This window comes from Diabrotica virgifera, chromosome 5 (assembly GCF_917563875.1).
Source record: "Diabrotica virgifera virgifera chromosome 5, PGI_DIABVI_V3a".
Lineage (NCBI taxonomy): Eukaryota > Metazoa > Arthropoda > Insecta > Coleoptera > Chrysomelidae > Diabrotica > Diabrotica virgifera.
In genome coordinates, this window is record NC_065447.1 from 263,426,713 (window position 1) to 263,448,372 (window position 21,660).

Here is a 21,660-nt window from a genome sequence, read left to right on the forward strand (position 1 = left end):
AAACAAAACCAAATTATGTATTCGCAAGATAACCTATACTTCCTATTTACTTTTTGAAATATTGGAATTTTAATTCCTACGCTTTTTACTCAAAATTTTAGTTTCCGAACATAAAAATATCTTTCACATAAGTTGACTGACCTTTTGCTTCACTCACTCTGATGTCTTTTCGTGACCCAAAACAGCTCTCCCTCGTTGACTATGTTAAAAGACTACTCATCAAAGCCCTCTCCGTTCTCCAGCTTCAAAACTATCAGCATACCAGCACCAATTCTCCAACGAGCCAAAGCCTCTTTTGACCAGTACTCGATTCACACAAACTCCAAAAATTCTCTACCCTCCTTCTCACAATAATACAGAATCAAAGAGGTATTTCGTCTCAATTTGATCTGTCTCTCGTTCCACTTTTCAACACTATTCTCCACTATCAAACAGCCACTGGTACTTGCTAACTATCTATCCACGAAAACGTCGAACTGCTCCTCAGTAATGCCAAAAACATAATCCTTCTTTTTCAATTTCACTCAACATTCAAACCACTTTTCCCCTTCCAAATTGCCAAGAATCAGAAACATTTCTCTTTTCCATTCGACAAACAAACAGTCATTTTCAAAATTATTCCGACCCTCCTAATTACTTTCGGGGAACCCTATAATATTTACTCGGGTTGAAACAAAGATATTAAAATTCCAAACTTTCTTTTAAACCATTTTTCTAGAAAATGATAATTACCTCTACCTGTGGATTCTATAGTTCCCGTAATAAACAATCTTTTTCCATTTTAAATCTAAATACATCGTCCTTTTTACTTTAATTATTCACAAAAGTCTTTAATGGTTCATCGGAAAGCTCATTAAAAAAGAAATCCACTTACATCCAAACTAAATTCTAATAAATATTTACAGATCAATATACAGGGTGTATTAAATTTATGTGCCCTCGTTATTTAAAAAATTTTAATTTAATTTTCATTTTGCCTTTGATTGATAAATTGAAAACACAATAATACATAACTTAAAATATTTAGCAACTAGCACCATACTGTAGGTGTGCGCAGGCACGTGGGATAATAAAAATTCACTCTCAATCGCGCCTAAAAAATATAACTTTAAAAATGTTAATTAACTTTGTCTAGTTAACGTTGTTTGTTAGTCCGCGATTCAAAAACACATTCCGGTATGCATCACTTTTAGGATCCTGTACTCATGTTGTTAGCATAAAATTAAATATAAAACTCTATATAATTAAATAAATTATGAAAACTTCATATTTTCAACTAAAATTTTTCGTTTATAAATTCGCAAAGTCTGTGTGTTATTGCATCGCCGCTCCTGCAATACTTAGAGTAGATTTATCGATGGATTTTTATGTAGTTTTGTCTTCTGAATCCAAATCTGAAAACGGAATTTCGATATCTCTAACCGTCTTCAAGATAATCGACCTCAAAATCTAAAATGTGACGTCACAATCCTTTTATTTTCCGCCGACACACTAAACGTCAACTGAAATCGTTTATAGTTAGTAGGCTAGTTTTTTTAATCTGAATTTGTTAAGCAAAGCATAGGTTATTTACATTTGAGTTTGACATTTCGTGAATGTCAAACTAAATTTTAAATTAAGTATTAATAAAATATCAATGACATTTGATAGTGAATTTAATTATTATATAAAATAAATAAGATGTTCAAAAACACAATTTGAGTCTATTTTGAAAGCAATAATTTACTAATAACTTTACAAAGGTTTATACGAGTATACGGCCTCCCCTTTAATGGGACTACCTAATGATAAATGGACTGTTCCATTTGTTATGAAATGAAAATTGTTATTATAGGGATTTTCATCGATTGTCATTTGTTTCGAGCTTCTATCATGTGTCACATAATATTAATATATCTACGTCATACGTCTTTGGTTTGTATCATTGCTATATATCAATAACGTATGACGTAGATATATTAATATTATGTGACACATGACAGAAGCTCGAAACAAATGATTGTGAATGAAAAGCCCTATACGCTGTGAGCTCGTACGTAGAGGGGATACACAAATATTAGTTGGTCAAAGCTGTGGTATATATTTTTACCTTAAATATACTTACGTGTTAAATATACTGAATTTAAGTTTTTTTAATATTCCGTAATATGTAATTATAAATTAATCTATTAATCTTAGCGCCATCTACACGATTGTTGTGAAAGTATCCGAAGTAAGAAATTAATATTTCATGAATAGAACGTCAAAATGATTAGCAAAATCTTAAAAAAAATCGATTACAATTTAATTACTTTTTTGCGTTGTAAATATTAAGCGATGACAATTAAATAATAAATTTAAAAATTACCGGCGAAAGTTGCATTAGTAATCCGCTAGTGGCGACACCAGCGAAGCTCAGAGCGTATAGTCGGTTTGCTAAACTCACAGCCTAGTGATTTTAGTAGGTAATTTTTTGTTTTTTGCCAATTTTGCCGAAATTGGCAAAATTACTAATTATTTAGTAATTATTAACTATTTAGTAACTATTTTTTGGTCGAATTGGCAAAATTACTGACTAAAATCACTAGCCAGTTGTGTCTGAATTTAGCGAACCGAATATATGAAATGTTGTTTGGAATAAAAAATTATGGTCTTATATGTGCAATTATTCTCAAATTATGGATACCAACAACATTTTCATTTATAACTCTTTTATTTTTAATTTGACGAAGAAAAGTAATTCTTCATAAAAAGCTCTTCATGGTCCAAGATTTATGATGCAACCATCATATATCAAATTTTATTAATATTATACGAGGTATATAAAAAATATGAATTTCGATCAAGAGTAAAGAGTAAAGAGTAAAGTATCTTTATAATTCACAACATTTAAATTAGAATAATTTTTAATTCTGAACAACTTTTCATAATGGCAAATTTTCTATATTATGAATTAAAATACGTAAATAGACAAAGTTTTCGTTATGATAATGCTCGCATTTTCAGCTTGTTCATTCTGTAAAGTTCAAGTTATTTTCGTTATCTTCTCTTCGATTTTAATTAGTACACACTTTTCTTAATAGTATTTTTATATCCCTAAAAAGCACCGAATAACTTGCAGAATTTACTATTATCCCAAAAATAATATTATTCCGTACAAGCCAAAAACGTCTAAATTGTGATTTACGGTTGGAACTTTTTATGTTGCTGTATATTACCTACAACCGAATGAATATAATAGCTGCGAACAAATTGACCGTAAACTTTCTTTTTATCCAGAAAGTACTAAAACACCTCCTTTGTCGGATCTTTCCCCCAAAAAATGTTTTTATAAAACTCATAGGCGCCACATTCTTACATGATTTAAGAATACTATTCTGAAAATATTTTCTTGTTTCCTAAAACTATTATTGTAATTAATTAATAAAGGTATAGACACTGCTCGTCAGAGAAAACGAGCCACTCACAAAATTAAGGAAATTTTATATACTTTTTATTTATTCCTCCATTTTCCTTCCATTTTGTTGAATGTTAATTAAATTAAATTAATTGTCACGTGTAGGTACTGAGAGACTAGACCTAGCCTGTAAAGAGAATAAACAAATTCGCAAAACCTATTAAACCATAAAATTCTCAAAACTCACTATTTCCGAATCAACGAAGCTTCTCGCAATTGATTGTTTTGAGAAGTGTGTGAACTATTGTTGTGTTCTAAAGAGTTTCTGAGAGATCTTGTTTCACTGGTCTCCTTAGAGTGAAGTGTAATACCGATGGAAAAATATCGAAAGTCTGTTTATATTGTTACATGGCTGGAAAATTGGGCGAACCAAAGGGATATGGGATATGGCAAAACAATTATTGAATGTTAGTCGTCCAATTGTGCAGAGAACTTACCAATGATTTCTTGAGACTGGATCTCATTAACGGCGACCCGTTACAACTGCCAAAAGGAAGACAAGTTTCTACTATTCGAAGAAGCTGAAAAGAACAGGGTTTGACAGCTTTCAATCCAGCAATCCATTACTTACTGCTGTACACAAAAGGCGCAGATTTGCGTTTGCCAGTGAACACGTCAATTGGAAAATAGTATAGACTGTATAGTCCAGAAAGCCACTGCGCATCCGCTAGGAAAAATATTCCGATTCGGATTTTTTGCACAATCTTACTCAAAAACGACCTATTTTAACAAATTTGCATGTTGCCAGGACCAAAAGTGGGTCAAAAATTTTTTAAACGTTTTTTTTTTTGTTTTTTTCCTAAAATTATTTTTTTTGCATGGAACAAAGTTTTTTTAGGTTTTTTGGATCATTCCAAACAGAAAAGGTCTTTAGTGACATTTCTCTAAAGTTGATAGTTTTTGACATATAAGCGATTAAAAATTGAAAAATTGCGAAATTTTCCATTTTTAACCCTCAAAAACTATGTGAAAAACTGAAAATTTGAATGTTCCCAAGGTAGGTAGATATTCTTTAAACATCGATTGATGAAATCCCGAAGAGTTTTTTTGCAATACAATATTGAAAACTCCTTTTTTTTTTTAATTGCTGATCAAGCGTGCGCGACACTATATTCCACCGACAGTATGGTGCAAATGAAAGGAATAAATTCGTTATTTCGTAAACCGGCGACTTTAAGGAAAAATCCCGAAACAGGTCGATTTTTATTTTTAAGTTATGATATTGTGGCATATATGGTATACTAGTGACGTCATCCATCTGGGCTTGATAACGTAATCGATGATTTTTTAAATAAGAATAGGGGTCGTGTGCTAGCTCATTTGAAAGGTTCTTCAATTGTCTATTCAGTAATATAAATATTTATATAATTATTTATACAGGGTGTCCTTTTACTTATTTTTTGTCACATAATTTAATTTAATAAACATTTTTTGGACACCCTGTATAAATAATTATGTAAATGTTTACATTAGTGAATAGAGAATTGAAGATCCTTTCAAATGAGCTACCACACGACCCCTATTCTCATTTAAAAAAAAATATCGATTACGTCATCACGCCCAGACGGATGACGTCACTAGTATACCATATATGCCACAATATCACAACTTAAAAATAAAAATCGACCTATTTCGGGTTTTTTCATAAAGTCGTCGGTTTACGAAATATCGAATTTATTCCTTTCATTTGCACCATACTGTATACACATGCAACGGTGGAAAATAGTGTCGCGCACACGTGATTAGAAATTAAAAAGCAAAGGAGTTTTGAATACTGTATTGCAAAAAACTCTTCAGGATTTCATCAATCGATGTTTAAAGAATATCTACCTACCTTGGCAACATTAAAATTTTAAGTTTTTCACATAGTTTTTGAAGGTTAAAAATGGCCGATTTCTCAATTTTTCGCAATTTTTAATCGCTTATATGTCAAAAACTATCAACTTTAGAGAAAAGTCACTAAAGACCTTTTCTGTTTGGAATTATCCAAAAAAACCTAAAAAAAACTTTGTTCCATGCAAAAAAAAATTTAGGAAAAACCAAAAAAAAAACGTTTAAAAAATTTTTGACCCACTTTAGGTCCTGGCAACATGCAAATTTGTTAAAAGGAGTCCTTTTTGAGTAAGATTGTGCAAAAAAACCGAATCGGAATATTTGTCCTGTGTAATGGTGGTCAAAATAAGGTCTACATAAGGGCTGGAGAAACTTATGCTGCCTGCACTCGGTCACACCCGGTTGCTGTTGGTGGTGGGTTTTGCTTCGGGATTTCAAGGGGCGCACTAACAACATACATATATACATAACGGAGATCCTGCAACATCATGTGATGCCATATAGCTACTAATTAAGGTAATGGGAGACCACACACGATAAAAATTGTAACCCCGTATCCTGAAGATTTTGGTATTTCAAAAATGGACTGACCCTCTCAAAGGCCAGACCTTAATCCTATTGAACATATATGGAGCCTTCTCAGAAAACGTGTAAGACATTATATACCTCCAACAACATGTAAAGAGCTTCGAAGAACTTTCACAGAGGAATGGACCACTTTTTCCTAAAGGACAATCCAAAACGTGCTCAGTTATAGAGACAAACCAAATGATAAGTGTCATCCAGAACCATGATGACAACATGCATTATTGAAACGAGTGATACTTGCCTTTTCTAAACTCTATAATTCAATTATTGTTATAAATCTAAACGTAGTGGTACATTGAAATTTTCAATACATTTATTATTTTCTCAGATTTTTCCTTGTTTTCCATATTTGTTACTAGTGATAATGTCAGGTTACATGCTACAAGAATAATTGAATAAAATATGTAGGCAATGATATTCTTCAGGCTTGAAAAATATTTCAAATTTCACAGGGTAAAGCAAACATACAGTTTTTTTAAATAGGACACTCTGTATATTTTCTTATATTTAGATTCCTTTCATAATCCAGGATAGAAAATGCAGGATATTCAACAAATTATGACCATTTTTATTTCAAAATCGCTATGAAATAAACACACTTTACTAAGTTTAACAGAAATCATTGACATATAAAGTTTACAGGGTAAATTACGAAATAAAGTTAGGATTTTTTCATATTTTTTAAATTATGTATAACCTTGTATTTTATTTTTTCAGAAGATACCTTTATCTCTTTTATTTTTATTAAGCATTTTCTATACGTAAACTCATTACTTTATGAAATATTGTAGGTTCGTTCAAATTTCAAGAGTACCTTCAATTTATTCTATAATTTTCCTCCTCACTATATATATTTTATTAAGATTTATAAAAAAAACGCAATGAAAAATTAGGAGCGGACAAAACACTAAAGCCAACGAAAGAAAGTGTAAGCCCCTTCTTTGCAACCTTAAAATACCTCCGCCTAAACCGTAACACCATTAACCTCCAAAAACAAAAAAATGCAAAGTAGTATAAATTAAAAGCCCTCTTTTCTTATTTTAATACGACCTCTCTCCACGAAACATCTGATGGATTTAATGAACCCGCCATGGCTCACAGCCCATTTACCATTTCAGCTCAGCGTTCATTCCATTCCCTAAATTCACCTCTCAGCTCAGATGAAAGACAATGGTCATATCCTGTGACCCAAATAATACGAACAATAAATTCATCAGTCAGTCAGTTAGCAGTTCTGCACGAGACTTAAAAGTGGATCATAAATATCATTGAAGCCGTTGGCATGTGAAGCCGATAATTCGTACGAATGGGGTTATTTTGATTTTATGCCTTGTCAGACACACCGATCGACGAATTGATAAAAAATAAATAAATAACGAATATGCATAGCTGAACTCTCAATAATTAATTTTCGTAAAGAAATTAATAGCTGACGAAGTTTTTCAGTATAGATTTATCTAGTACGGAAAGAATGTTGATCAATTTATTATTTATTCTCACTATTCAAACGACACACGAGTTTTGTCCTGGTTTAATTAGAAAAGAATATGTCACGCTGTAATGTCATTTTTGGAAATTAAGGATAAATATTTGATCTCCCCCCTCTGTGGCCCAGTGGTAAGAGTGCCTACCTTTGGATTCAGGGGAACTCCCCGGTTCCTGGCTCTTATTATTGGCCCTGTATAGGTTGGAGGGGTAGGAGGGGTAATACTTGCCGATGTCGTTGCCTCATTTATTTTTACGTATTTATTTTCGCGTTTTCTTTTGATTTCTATGTTATGTAGCAACGTCGTTTAGTTCAAGTTTATTAAAGGTCGTGTATTTGTGACCTGTTGTGCAAGGGTTGACGTTTTTTCTCTTCTTTCAATGGCATTTCGGTTTTCTTCTCGTCTAACATGACTCTTCGATTGGTCTGTCCGATGTACGTCTTTTCACAATCCCCACATAGAATCTCATATACTCCTTGATTTTCTAACGATATTTTGGTTTTTACTGTTGGTAACATAGTCAAGATTTTTCTGTCCGTGTTAAATATCGTATCTATTTTGTGTTTTTTCGGCACTTTCCCTATTTTCTCTATTGTACTTTTTACATAATGACAGCATAGTTTTACTAATCGGTTTTTCGTCTTCTGTTGGGTCTCTAATTTTTTTTTCTAGCATTCTGAGTTTGGTATATGTTGAGAAGCTATTTTTTCTTTACGTTGATTTTACATTATGCATTTCTTTATTTTGATGTCCTTCGTCTGTCACTCTTTCGGATCTTGTAAACAAGGATGTAATTCTACAGGATGATGATGTGAAGCAACATGTAGATATCTGTCGGGATGTGTCGGTTTTTGGATACACTATACGATTTATCTATCCATCTTCTTTCTTTATTATTAATACATACAAGAATGGTAATTGATTGTTCTTTCCACTAAACTGAATTTTTTGGTGGATATTATTGATGTGTTCTAGAAATACCTTTAGCTTGTCTTATCCCACGGAGATTGATTAAATCCTCTCATAGGTTTTCTATATTTTATGTCCCTGCTTGCAGTGTACAAGCCTTTTGCATATCGCACCTTCAGTAATATAAGGGCTCAACTCAAAATTTGTATTAACTGTGACTTTAAATGATATGGGCACAAAATGAAATTCTCTACCGGTTAGCGTTGACCGAAAGAGAAAAAGAACATGAATAGTTCGGTAAATATATTTGTGCCTCTCTCTCACTCTCCCCGGTCACCTCTGGTTTTTACTGCTACAAGGGAGCAATCAATAATATGTCTTTCTATGACGAAAATCCTGGTGAGTTTGTGTTTTAACATTTTGTATTATATAGAACAATTTTTAATTGAGCCGTTATATTATGCAAAATATAATAAATAAATTGGGTCTAATTCATAATAGATCGCTATTTTTCATAAACGATGACAGAGCATTAATCATAAGGGATCAAATTTAAACAGTTCCTTATTTCTGTTATGTTTTTTGTACTATATGGGACTATCTTAAAAGTATTTTTTTCAATTACATGTAATTAATGGAATTTATTTATAGTAATATTTTTTCTCATTGCTATTTATAGTGCAGTTATCAGTAGTAATTGCACAAGAGCTCTAAAATTATCGAATTTTTCCCGAGTGACACTTTGACAGTTTTAATTTCACGACCCGAAGGGGAGTGAAATTATGTCAAAGTGTCACGAGGGCAAAAATTCGATAATAATTTTAGAGATCGAGTGCAATTTGCTGCGATTATTTCATGAATAAAACTATTCAAAACCAAAATTTTATTGTAATTTATTTATGTAAGTACAAATTAGTACAATTAAACACACAGTTGTTATAAATATTTGACGGTTAAAAGTCATCAATTTTATGATTTTTAAAACATTAATTGCCATTAAGGTCACTGAATGTATTTTTTCATAGCAACGAAGAGCATTTGACGTAATATACCTGACGACGGGATATTATCAAAAATGATCAGTTTAATTTTTATTTCTGTAGCTTTCTATTGGTCAGAATCTCCTATGAATGAAATAATCAAGTAACAAATCTGCCAAATGTCACATTTATAACTTTAATAATAAGCATGTTATTTGAAAAAATAGCTGTAATCATCTGTAATGTTGGAAAGCAGAATCTTTAAACGCGATTTTCCAAAAATCTATTCTTTTTCCAAAGTCAGTTTGCCAAGTGTCGGCTTTTGAGATTCTTTGATGCCATTGCCGACCATTGGCGTGGAAATTAAGAAAAAGGATCAGTTCACCACCCGCATATTTTAAGAAAAATCATATAATTTTTGCATAATTATATTCTGAAAAATCTCTCAATTTTTAGGCAGAAATTGTTTAAACAATTTTTTAAACAAAGTCAAAATATCACCTTTTGTGCTCCAAAAAATATTTTTTTAGGTTTTTGGGTGACTCTAAATAAGAAAGGTACTGTGTCATTTTTCTCAAAAGTTAATAGTTTTCGAGTTATAGGCGATTTAATATCTGAAAAATGCGAAAATGCCCATTTTGGAGGCTTAAAACTCATATTAAAATTATTATCTTTGAGGTTGTCAAGAGCTTAAATTGAAGTTTAAATATTCATTTTGAAGATTCTGAACAGTAATCGGGTCTAACTTCGATTTAGACCGTTGTTTTTTAATTGTTAATTATGAGCGTCCATCCGATTTTTATGCCGTATACTATTTCAAAAATCTCTTATTTTGCTTTGTTGAAAAACATTTTTTGTTTATTTTGTGTGTCATTCTAAACAAAAAAGGTTTCTTGTAATTTTCTAAGATGTTAATAGTTTTCGAGTTGTAAGCGATTTAAAATCTGAAAAATACAAAAATACGCATTTTAGAGGCATATGTAAGTTATAGTTTTTGAGGTTATCGTGTGCTTAAATTGAATTTTAAACATTCATTTTCAAGATTCTGAAGAGAAATCGGGTCTAACTTTAATTTATACCGTTGTTTTTTAATTGTTAATTATGCGCGTCTATCCGATTTTTATGCCGTATACCATTTCAGAAATCTCTTATGAACTTCTCAGAACAATGAAAAGAAATATTTTGTGTTTAGAATGGCCTACAAAATAAAAAAAAATGTTTTTTTTAATAGTATATCGCGTAAAATCGGATGGACGCGCATAATTATCATTTAAAGAACTACGGTCTAAATTGAAGTTAGACCCGATTACTATTCAGAATCTTAAAAATGAATGTGTTCAATTTAAGCTCTTGACAACTTCAAAAATAATAATTTAAATATGAGTTTTTTAAGCCTCTAAAATGCGTATATTGGCATTTTTCAGATCGCCTATAACTCGAAAACTATCAACTTTTGAGAAAAATGACAAGGTCAAGGTCTTGTTTAGAATGACCAAAAAATTTAAAAAATTATATTTTGGAGCAAAAAAGGTGATGTTTTAAAGTTTAAACAAATTCTGCACAAAAAATTAGCTCGACGCCCTTCAGATTTGTTTAAGGGGATATTTTTGAACAGGAATTTGCAAATAAATCGAATTATAAATTTTTTCAGACTGGAACGTCCTCACAATATGTAATATCTACCTATTTTCTTTGTAATAAACTAATAAGTTATAAACTGTCTTATAAACATTTATAATGGGATTTATCTCATTATTTAGATATTTTAGAAATCCTTAAATTACCTCAAAGTATTCGTTAGATATTTATTTATAAAACAATAAATATTACGCATATTTGTTATAATAATTGCAAAGTAGAACACCTTAGTTAAAGTCCACGTTTTGCTTACTCAACAAGGTTGTGACTATTCATTTGACACACTAACGAGAATATATACAAACATATTTACAAAACGAAGTATTTGATAAATATGGGAACACGATCAGATTTGAGTGATCAGTGGGCCAGTCGAATTAGTTAGTTAGGCTTGGGAGGTTGCTGCCGATAGAGCAGAATAATGTCACCTATCAACTGAATACATTTATATGGTATTAGTTTAACCAAATAAAGAAGTCATGAGAATATAGTGTATTCCTGATAGTCAACCCCATCAACAGAGCAGTTAAATATCCACTTACCACCATATGGCGATCCTGCCAGGATCTTTATAGGAGATTTTCATGATATTTCAGGAGATTTTCATTATTAGGAGATTTTCATATTTTTTAACAGAATATGGTCTATTTTTATTAACACTTTCTTTCGATTTTTTTTTCATAATTGAATGCTGAATTTTTTTTGATACCGACTTTTTTATTTCAATTTTTTAAATATCGGTCGAATTTTAGTATAAATATTTTATAATAAAGTACAATTAAAGACAATTTAGACAATAAAAACTAACTCTTGTCAAGGAAAAGGTACAAAATGAAAATTACAAGATATTAGCATACCCATTTCGTGTTTTGAAACTAACTGGATCTCATCTAGACTGAGTATATCAGATCAGACAGGAATTTAGGGATGCAAGATGTAGAAGATTTTTCAAGCGCACAACTAGCCATTTTGTCTTTTTGGAACAAACCTTCTCACGACTAAGGACGTGCAAAAGGACCGGAAGCAAATTCAAGGGTATAAAGTTGCGAAAAACTACCCATCGGGTTAGAAAATAAATAATTTATGAAGTAAATGATATATATAACTGAAGAATTATAAAATAATACGAATATATGAAGAAGAAGATTTTTGTTTAATAGTACACGATGAAGAAAGTACTAAGTATAAAGAAAATGAAGAAATATGTAATTATTGTGAAGTACCAGACAAGAAGAAGAAGAAGAAAAAAGAGATCATTTCTAATAGAAGAATATTAAAAATTGGATAACATCAAAAGATTTGTCTTAAGGGTCTAGTAAAGTAGTAGAATTAACAAGTAAGTTCAAATGTAGGAGTTGTAATTTTTTTAAACCTCTGAAATTAAAGTAAAGTATAAAATACAATTTCTGAGTATAGATTTTCGCGAGTCATAAGGAAAGAAATAACTAAGAATAGACGATGTTTGATAATTAGTGAAATAAATTGTATATATTTGTAAATTTTGTTTATATATTTTGTTTGTAAAAATTTGTATAAATCTATACATATAACGTAATCAGTTGATGATGATAGTAAGACAATTTTCTTCTCTTCGGGGAGGAAAAAGGAAGCACGGTACATGGCTCAGAAAATTTTCTTTTCTAAGGGGGATGATATAATGGGATTTATCTCATTATTTAGATATTTTAGAAATCCTTAAATTACCTCAAAGTATTCGTTAGATATTTATTTATAAAACAATAAATATTACGCATATTTGTTATAATAATTGCAAAGTAGAACACCTTAGTTAAAGTCCACGTTTTGCTTACTCAACAAGGTTGTGACTATTCATTTGACACACTAACGAGAATATATACAAACATATTTACAAAACGAAGTATTTGATAAATATGGGAACACGATCAGATTTGAGTGATCAGTGTATATATATAGTGGCTAAACACCCCTTTAGGGGTTACGCCGCTTACGCTCTCTAGATCTATGTTTTGAGGTAGATCAGTCCTCATGTTCGTTATTTAATTTTCTCTGTTATTTTTCTCCACTCTTTCCTGTCTCTGGTTTTCCCTTTCCAATGTCGTATGCCCGCATTGTTGAGATCACTTACTACTTCTTGTAACCATGTAGATCTTGGTCTTCCACGTCTTCTTTTGCCAGCTGGTGTCCATTCCAATATTGAGTATATCGTCGTAGTTGATCCGGATCTCCATATGTGTCCTAGCCATTTTGCTCTTTGCTGTTTTATTTTACATACTATATCCTCCTCAATTTCTTCCAGTAACTCAAGGTTCGTTCTTTGTCTAAATTCATTGTCATTTATTTTTATTGGTCCTAATATTGCTCTTAGTATTTTTCTTTCTTGTATTCTAAGGTTTTCCTCTTGTTTTTTTGTCATGCTAAGAGTTTCGGCTGCATACATCATCGTCGGTCGAATTATTGTTTTGTATACTTTCATTTTTGATTTCTTACTCAATAACTTATTTTTAAGTAATTTTTTATTTGCATGGAAGCTCTTATTTGCTGTAATAATCCTTTCTTTGATTTCGGTTTCTCTTTCTCCATTGTTTGTTATTAATATTCCTAAATATTTAAATTTTTCGACTTCTTCAAAAGTGTATTCTCCTACTCTAACCTTTCTGTTTTCAAAGTTTTTGTCAAATCTCATTATTTTGGTTTTCTCTTGGTTTATTTTTAATCCCATTACTTTTCCTTCTGTTACCATTTCATTTAACATTCGTTCCATTGTTTTTCTATTTTTTGTTATTAGCACAATATCATCAGCGTATGCTATTATTTGTCCTTCTCTCGTTCGGAGGGTGCCTTTGTTGATCTTCCTGACGACGTATTCTAGGGCAAGATTAAACAGAGTTGCTGATAATGAATCTCCTTGTCTCACCCCTTTATTGATGACAAATTCTTCTGTGTCGCCTACTTGAGTTTTTATACTAACTACAGTTCTACTCATTGTCATTTGTATTAATCTTCTTAATTTATGTTGTATTCCCATTTCTTTCAGAGCTACCATTAGTTTTGATCTATTTATTGTATCAAATGCTTGTCGAAAATCTATAAAAAGCAGTTCAATTTCTATTTTATATCCATGAGCTTTTTCCATAATTTGTTTAACTGTATGTATGGCATCTGTTGTAGACTTTCCCTTAACAAATCCGCATTGATAGTGTCCTATGATATTCGTGGTAGCTTCGGTCAGTCTTCGTTGTATTAAGGCGGACATGATTTTATATGCTGTGTTTAATAGCGTCAGTCCTCTGTAGTTTTTACACATCTGTTGATCTCCTTTTTTATGAATCGTGATAATTTGTCCTTTGTACCATTCTTCCGGCATTTTTTCTTCGTCCCATATGTCTTTTATTAAATTGTATAATCTATCTTTTAATTCTTCACCACCATATTTTATAAGCTCCATATTGATACAGTCCGATCCTGAGGCTTTACCATTACGGCTGCTATTAATAATTTCCTCAACTTCCTCTTTTGTTGGTATTTGTAGCTGGTTTCCTAACATCATTGTCTCTTCTCCTCTGTTTTCATTTAGGTCTTGATCTTGTTGTTCTGTTAATAATTCTTTAAAATAGTTAGTCCAAATTTCTTTATACTCTTCATCGTTTTCTGATACTTTTCCATTTTTATCTTTTATGCTTTTTATCTTTCCTTTAAACGTTTTGTTCTGCTCACTAATTTTCTTATAGAATTCTTTTGTGTTTCTGTTCTTACTCTCTTTTTCTATTTCTTTTATCTTATCATCCAACCACTCACGTCTAATTTTCCTTATTTTTTTCTTACATGCATGCCTTATTATATTGTATTCTTCCCTATAATCCTGTCTATTTGTTCTTATCCACATTTGTCTCATTTCTACCTTCTTTTTTAACATTTTATGGCATTCTTCATTATACCATTCTTGTCTTTTTTTGTTTCTTTTTATCCCTACGTGTACTTCCGCTGTTTCATTTATACATTTTTTTATATTTCTCCATTCTGTTTCTATATCCTTTGTAGGTTTAGATTGTTCCTTCAGTTTTTTGTTCATGTCATCAGCATATTTAATCCTTATGTCTGGAGTATTCAGTTTTTCTACGTGCCATTTATTTTTTGTTGTCGTGTTTTTTAGTGTTCTTTTGACTTTTTGTCTTACTTTTGCAGTCACCATAAAATGGTCTGTGTCTGCATGTGCACCTCTGTAGGACCTCACGTCTGTTACCGATGTTTGCTTCCTTCTTGTAATCAGAATATGGTCTATTTGTGACCATGTTTTTTGGTCTGGGGAAATCCACGTCACTTTATGGTATTTGGGATGTTCGAATTTTGTACTAACGATAATCATATTGGTACTAGATGCTAGATTACATAATCGTTGGCCATTGTCGTTAGTTTTTTCGTGTATTGTGTGCTTACCTGCTACTTGGTTAATGTAGTCTTCCTTACCTATTTGGGCATTAAAATCTCCCATTACCAGTATTGTGTCTTCTCTAGGTAACTTCTCCATTTCTCGTTCGAGTTCCTCATACAATTTGTCTTTTTCCTCCGCAGTAGCACTTTCAGTTGGGGCATATACGTTTATGATTGATATATTAAATGGTTTGGCGTTAATTCTCAGGTAAGCCATACGTTCATTTATTGGTTTAAATTGCATAATGTTATTTTTTATTTTTCCCATAATTATGAAAGCAACTCCATATTGACCTTGTTTTTCATGTCCCGAGTACTGTAGTGTGTAGTTTTTTCTATTTATTTCTCCTTGACCTGCCCATCTGATTTCTTGAATCACTGCAATATCAATTTGGTATCTTTCTAGTTCTGAGACGATATCCTGCATTTTTCCTGGTTCAAGCATTGTTCTGATGTTCCACGTACTTATTTTTAGTTGATCACATTTTTTCGGTTTTTTATTATATTTTTTTGTGTTCGTATGTTTTATTTTATCTAATCTGTTCAGGTCCTTTTCCTTTGCCATTTTCGTGTCCGTTTTTTGTGTTGTATCCAATATTTGTTTTTTTATCAGTTTTTTGGCGTGTCCTGCTTTGCCCTTTCCAGTTCATTCTTCTCTTTGTTCCATTTCCATTCAGTCCCGTCAATAATTAATTTTTGATAACCTACTCTAGTGTTCTTACCGTTTTCTTTTTGAAATTTTGCAATTCTCCGTATTTCTTGTTGTATTTTCATCTCTTCTTGCGTTAGATCGTTATTGATATATATTTCCGGCTTTGAATTCCTTAGTTTGTTTTTGTTCTTCATAATTTTTATTTTTTCATTTTTGTTTTTTAGTTTTACAAGACATGTTTTGTCCCCTATTTTATAAGCTTCTTCTATTTCTACTTTAATACCTAATTCTCTTTCCACGAAATCTGCCATAACCTCATTGACTACATTTGGGTTATTTGTATCCATCGTTAGACCCTGGACAATAACATTGTTAGCTTTTCTCTCTTTCTCGAACTTTTCTACCTTCATTTTCACTATCTTTAGTTCCTGTTTCATTTCATCATTTTCTTTTTGTAGTTGTTGGTTACTTTGTTTGAATTCATTTATTTCTTTTCTTAATTCTCGGAGGTCATTTCTATATTCTCGTTGTTCTTCTTTTATTCCTTTTACCTCCGATGTTAAACTTTGTGTTTGATCTGTTAAATTTTGCATCATTTTTAAAAGCTGATCAATTTTGTTTTCATCTTTCTGTTGTTTGGTTGGTGTTCTGGATAGTTTCTTGCTTTTGTTAAAAATATTGTCTGCATCTATCTCTAGACTTCTCTTTTTACTGTCTTCTGAGGTGTAATCATTATCACTATCCACCATTTTTTATGTATTTGTACTCTATATTAAAGCAAGCCATAAGCTCTAGTTCCCCAGTCGACCCGGCGAAGGCTCTAGAACTTCTCAAGCAATAATTGAGTATGACTTTAAATATATTAAAATTCTTTTTACTTCGAAATCTTGTTTACTTAGTTTATTATTAATTGATTGATTTCCTTTCTTGGATTTTTAAAACTTTTTGGAAAACCGGCAACGTCGCTTTTAATTTGATCAAGACTTGTTCTCTTATCTGTTGTCAAAAGAACTGGAATTTATAAAATGTCGTTTGTTTTGATTAACATAAAATGTTCTGTAAGTTACTTATAGGCCGATTTTTGCCACTATTTTTTGCACTTTAGATAGTTTATGACCTTATACAAATGTTCGCATATAGTTAATATTTTATTTCGCACTATTACCTCAAAAATCGGAATAAACTCTGGTGAAAATGTTTAACACTTTTATTTCGCACAATGCGTTGTTGCCACCTGAGTGATCAGTGGGCCAGTCGAATTAGTTAGTTAGGCTTGGGAGGTTGCTGCCGATAGAGCAGAATAATGTCACCTATCAACTGAATACATTTATATGGTATTAGTTTAACCAAATAAAGAAGTCATGAGAATATAGTGTATTCCTGATAGTCAACCCCATCAACAGAGCAGTTAAATATCCACTTACCACCATACATTGATAAACGTCCTTTGCAGCGGTGTCAACCCTACCCAATTTTTTATTTCGTCGCTTTCGTTTTAAGGAATGATATGTACCTAACAGTTCCTAATTTAACAATTTTATAGATCGTCTTATAGTCGATTTTTGTTAATTCCTGAATTCTCGAAACAATTGCATTATCAGTCATTCCAGTATATTCTTTTTTGAAACGAGTTCACATTGGACGTGCAAATCGTTGTTTTTTAATTCGATTAATTATTTATATAGTAGCAAAATATAACCTAACCTTCCAGTTACAACTCCGCCACTGTTGGATGGACAACGACAACATTTGTTTGTAGAGACACAGGTGTTCCGCTGTGCTGTGTTGCCACCAACGATGGCCGAAATACGATGCCAATTTAATGATAGGCAGAGTAGGGAAGAACTAACTAATAGTGTTCTTTTGTTGTTGAATTGAAACGAAATATATAAGTAATGGATGTGACCATCACTCTTTGGTTTTTTATTACTTAAAATTTGATACTTTCAATGTTTAAACTTGTTTTAACATTATAGCAAATTCTTAATATCTCGTTAAAATCATCAACATGGCAACGTCAATTTCAAAGGGGCTTCGTAATTTTGTCCAGCCTACAGTGTTGCCGATACTCCAAAATTTCTTTAAAGTGTAATATATACAAAGTTGCTTCAATTTATTAGTGAAGGCCCATTGAAATTTTAAGTACTTAGTTAACTAATTTACATATTTTTTAAAAATATTTTCATATTATCTTTGTAACAGTGTCATTGAATAACAATTGAATAGTAAAGTAGAGAAAACATTTTCAGAATATATAAACTTGTGAATTTTAGGAAATATATCTGACAACCTTGATTCGAAAGCCGGTCTCTTTGATATCAATATGACTGCTGATTATGTTGGAAAATTATTAGTGGATAAACTGTACTTTTTTGAATTTTGCATCTATATTACTGAGGGTGCGATATGCTCTAACTTGTGAAATCTGTAACAAACTATGGTTTTCATGAAATACGCTGCTAGTTTTTCATATTGTGTAGTGCTCCTCCTAAGAGGAAGATGCCTCCTTTCTATCCACATTTGCTTGAAAGTTTTTTTGTTGACAATAATTAAATTTTGGAACTAAATTTTCTAGAATTGCAATAACTGGTTCGAAAAATGGTAGCATATAAAGTAGTCAGTTACATAGTCCTTGATCTGCCTTGATCTTCGTCCTTGATTTTCACTCTCCTTGCTTTCAATTGTCTCGTTACAACATCGAACTCACTGAAAAACTGCTCCAGATCATCTGGCTCTTTTAATTTCAGTGAGCTATGGATATTAGGATAATTATTGTTCACGAGGGCAGGGTCGCATACCTGAAGTATATCTATATTCTAGTAGGAACGTAAAAGAGTAGGTATCTACCGACTACTCCCTCTGATGTGCAATACAACAATATTTAAGGGTTCAAGTGTGGTCTTTACCACACATAAAAAACTGAGTAAACACCCTGTACATTTAGTTTTATAAATTCGACTGTCTGTATTTTTAAAAACAACATTTTTTTACAATATTGCCCTTGACCATTGCCAAAACTGAAATTATATGATTCGTTATGCGACAAAGACAAAAAGACACTATTTATTTAGGTAAATTTCCATGAAAATCACGGAATGAAAGTCTAGACCTGGAATGTGCGGTTCGTTACCACCAACCAATCATAAATATTCATTTGAATTGCAAAATGTCTGTATTGTTTCAGGTCGACACACCGGACAGCGTCCTCCAGAGCGGTTTGGGTCTAACGGATCTGGGTCAGCATGCAGTGCTCCGGTCCATGGTGGATCCCAGAGACTACGATAGGCTTAGGAACTTACAACTTAATGGCGGCACTCCCAATACCTTCGAAGAGACTATCTATAGGGTGAGTTTTATTCTAAACTGCCGCAAACGGAAAAGATATAAATATATCAAAATTGTTAGTAAAAATCATTTAAGTTCCCTTTAGGGAATTTAAATGATTAAATAAAGATTAGATATAAAGATTAGTAGTCCATTTTTTAACGGTAAAATATTGCAAAACCTCTAAATTTTAAGGAACCGCTTCAATTTACATGAAATTTGGCATACACATAGCTAACAATTCAAAGAGAAAAAGTGATATTGTGCCGATATGTGCTTTGGCCCTGGGGTGGTTTTCACCCCCTCTTGTCTGTGAAAAAATATTCGTCCAAAGAAAGTTAGAAAATGGATAAACTGGCTAATTTTAAGTAACTTTTCTTCTATAGAGTTTTTCCACTAAGTCAATACTTTTCGAGTTATTTGGCAGTGAATATGTTCATTTTTTCAACAAAATAACCACGCTTTTAGACGGTTTTTCTTAAATAACTCAAATAGTAAGTATTTTGTCGAAAAAACATTCTTAGCGAAAATATAGCCTGTAAAAAATTTTAAAAAATGGTGTATATATCACGTCTCTACAACTAGTAGAAGCAGAGTTATAGCTAATGAAAAATAGGTTCATATTCGTCAAATTCCAAATGGAATACTTTAACGTAAAATAACCAAAAATTAAGCACATTTCGGGGAAAATTTATTACAACTTATTTAAAGTGTTTAAAAAAAGCTTCATTTTTGTTTTATAAAAAAAATTTCTAACATCAAAATTAAACAAGTTACGCTCAAAATAAAGTTAGTCCCTTTTGGTTTTAGTAAAATAATCGAGAAAATCACCCCCTAATTAGTATCTTAAATGAACTTAATCGTTACGACTTCACAAGTTTCTTGACTCGTGTATATATTGTTTATACGATCTGTAAGTTTCATCGGTTTAAAGTCCTTATTATTGAAAGGGCTATAGTTAAAAGGGGTTGAACGAATCACTGATCACGAATGTATGCACATTTAGAAACACCAAATCTTAATCAATTTTTGTCTAACAGAAAAACAAAAAAATACATGATATTCAGAAAAGCAAATCTGACTTTTTTGTTTTTCGAGATTTTTGGTATCTTTAACAATTTTTAAGTTATTTTAAAAAAAAAGTATGTTTTTCAAAATTTAAATTTTTAAAAATGTTACTTTGAAACCAAATTTTTTCAAAAATAAACACTTTGAATCGATGAAACTTACAGATCATATAAACACAACATCAGTAAAATAACTTGTGGAGCGGTAACGATTAATTTCATTTAAGTTGCTAATTAGGGGGTGGTCTACCCGATTTTTTTTTTGCAAAAACAAAAGGGACCAACTTTTTTTTGAGCGTAACTTGCTTAAATTTAATGCTAGAAACTTTTTGTAAAAACAGAAATAAAGTTTTTTTAAACACTTTAAAAAAGTTATATTGGGTTTTCCCCAAAAAGTGCTTAATTTTTTGGATATTTCACGTCAAAATATTCTATTTAAAATTTGGTGAATATGAATCTATTTTTCATTGGCTATAACTCTGGTTCTACGAGATCCAGAGACCTAACGCGTACACCATTTTTTAAATTTTTTATATGCAATATTTGTGCTAAGAACGTTTTTTTCGACAAAATACTTACTTTTTGAGTTATTTGCGAAAAACCGTCTAAAAATGTGGTTATTTTGTTGAAAAATGAACATATTCACTCGCAAATAACTTGAAAAGTGTTGACTTGGCGAAGAAGCTCTATAGAACAAAAGTTACTTAAAATTAGTCAGTTTACCCATTTCCGGACTTATTTTGGACATATATTTTTTCACCCCCAATAGGGGGTGAAAGTCACCCCCAGGACAAAAGCACACATCGGCACAATATCGCTTTTTTTCTTTGACACGTAAGCTATACGTGTGCCAAATTTCATGTCAATCCAAGTGGTTCTTTAAAATCTAGAGCAAAAACCGTGAAAGAATGGACTATCAGTGGAGAAGGAAAGTATCCGACTGGGCAGAATGAAAGAACATTGTTAAGCAGCCCAAGACTCACAAAGGGTTGTAGCGCCATTAGAAAAAGAGCTGCTTTATATTAAAAAGGGAAAGCTAAATAATTTTACTGTTTCAATTATGACATTCTGAATCGTTACTAACTAAATCTAAATTCTAAAGCCGCGAAACAATTCTAGACGATTAGTCAGCAGGAAAGCTTAGACACACAACACAAACTAACCAATCTCAATTTTTGGTACAGCATCAAATTGCAATTTCCAAAGAGTTGATATAAAATAAATCCGGAAATATAACAGAAATAAAAAGCAGAAACTGAGCGTGGTTTCTAAACTGAGGTCTCTATGAGTATCCCTACCGGCGTCGTAAAAACCCAGCAAAGAGAGTAAAGTAATA

The 21,660-nt window shown here is 31.6% G+C and overlaps 1 protein-coding gene across 1 annotated transcript in view; it reads left to right on the plus strand.

Annotated features, from left to right (window-relative positions):
* LOC114329803 (uncharacterized) overlaps positions 1-21,660 on the plus strand; it is a 273,164-nt gene that overhangs the window by 201,815 nt on the left and 49,689 nt on the right. Inside the window, exon 6 of the mRNA XM_028279033.2 lies at positions 19,118-19,279. Within this exon, the coding sequence (XP_028134834.2) occupies positions 19,118-19,279 (162 nt within the window). The remainder of the gene's footprint in view (positions 1-19,117; positions 19,280-21,660) is intronic.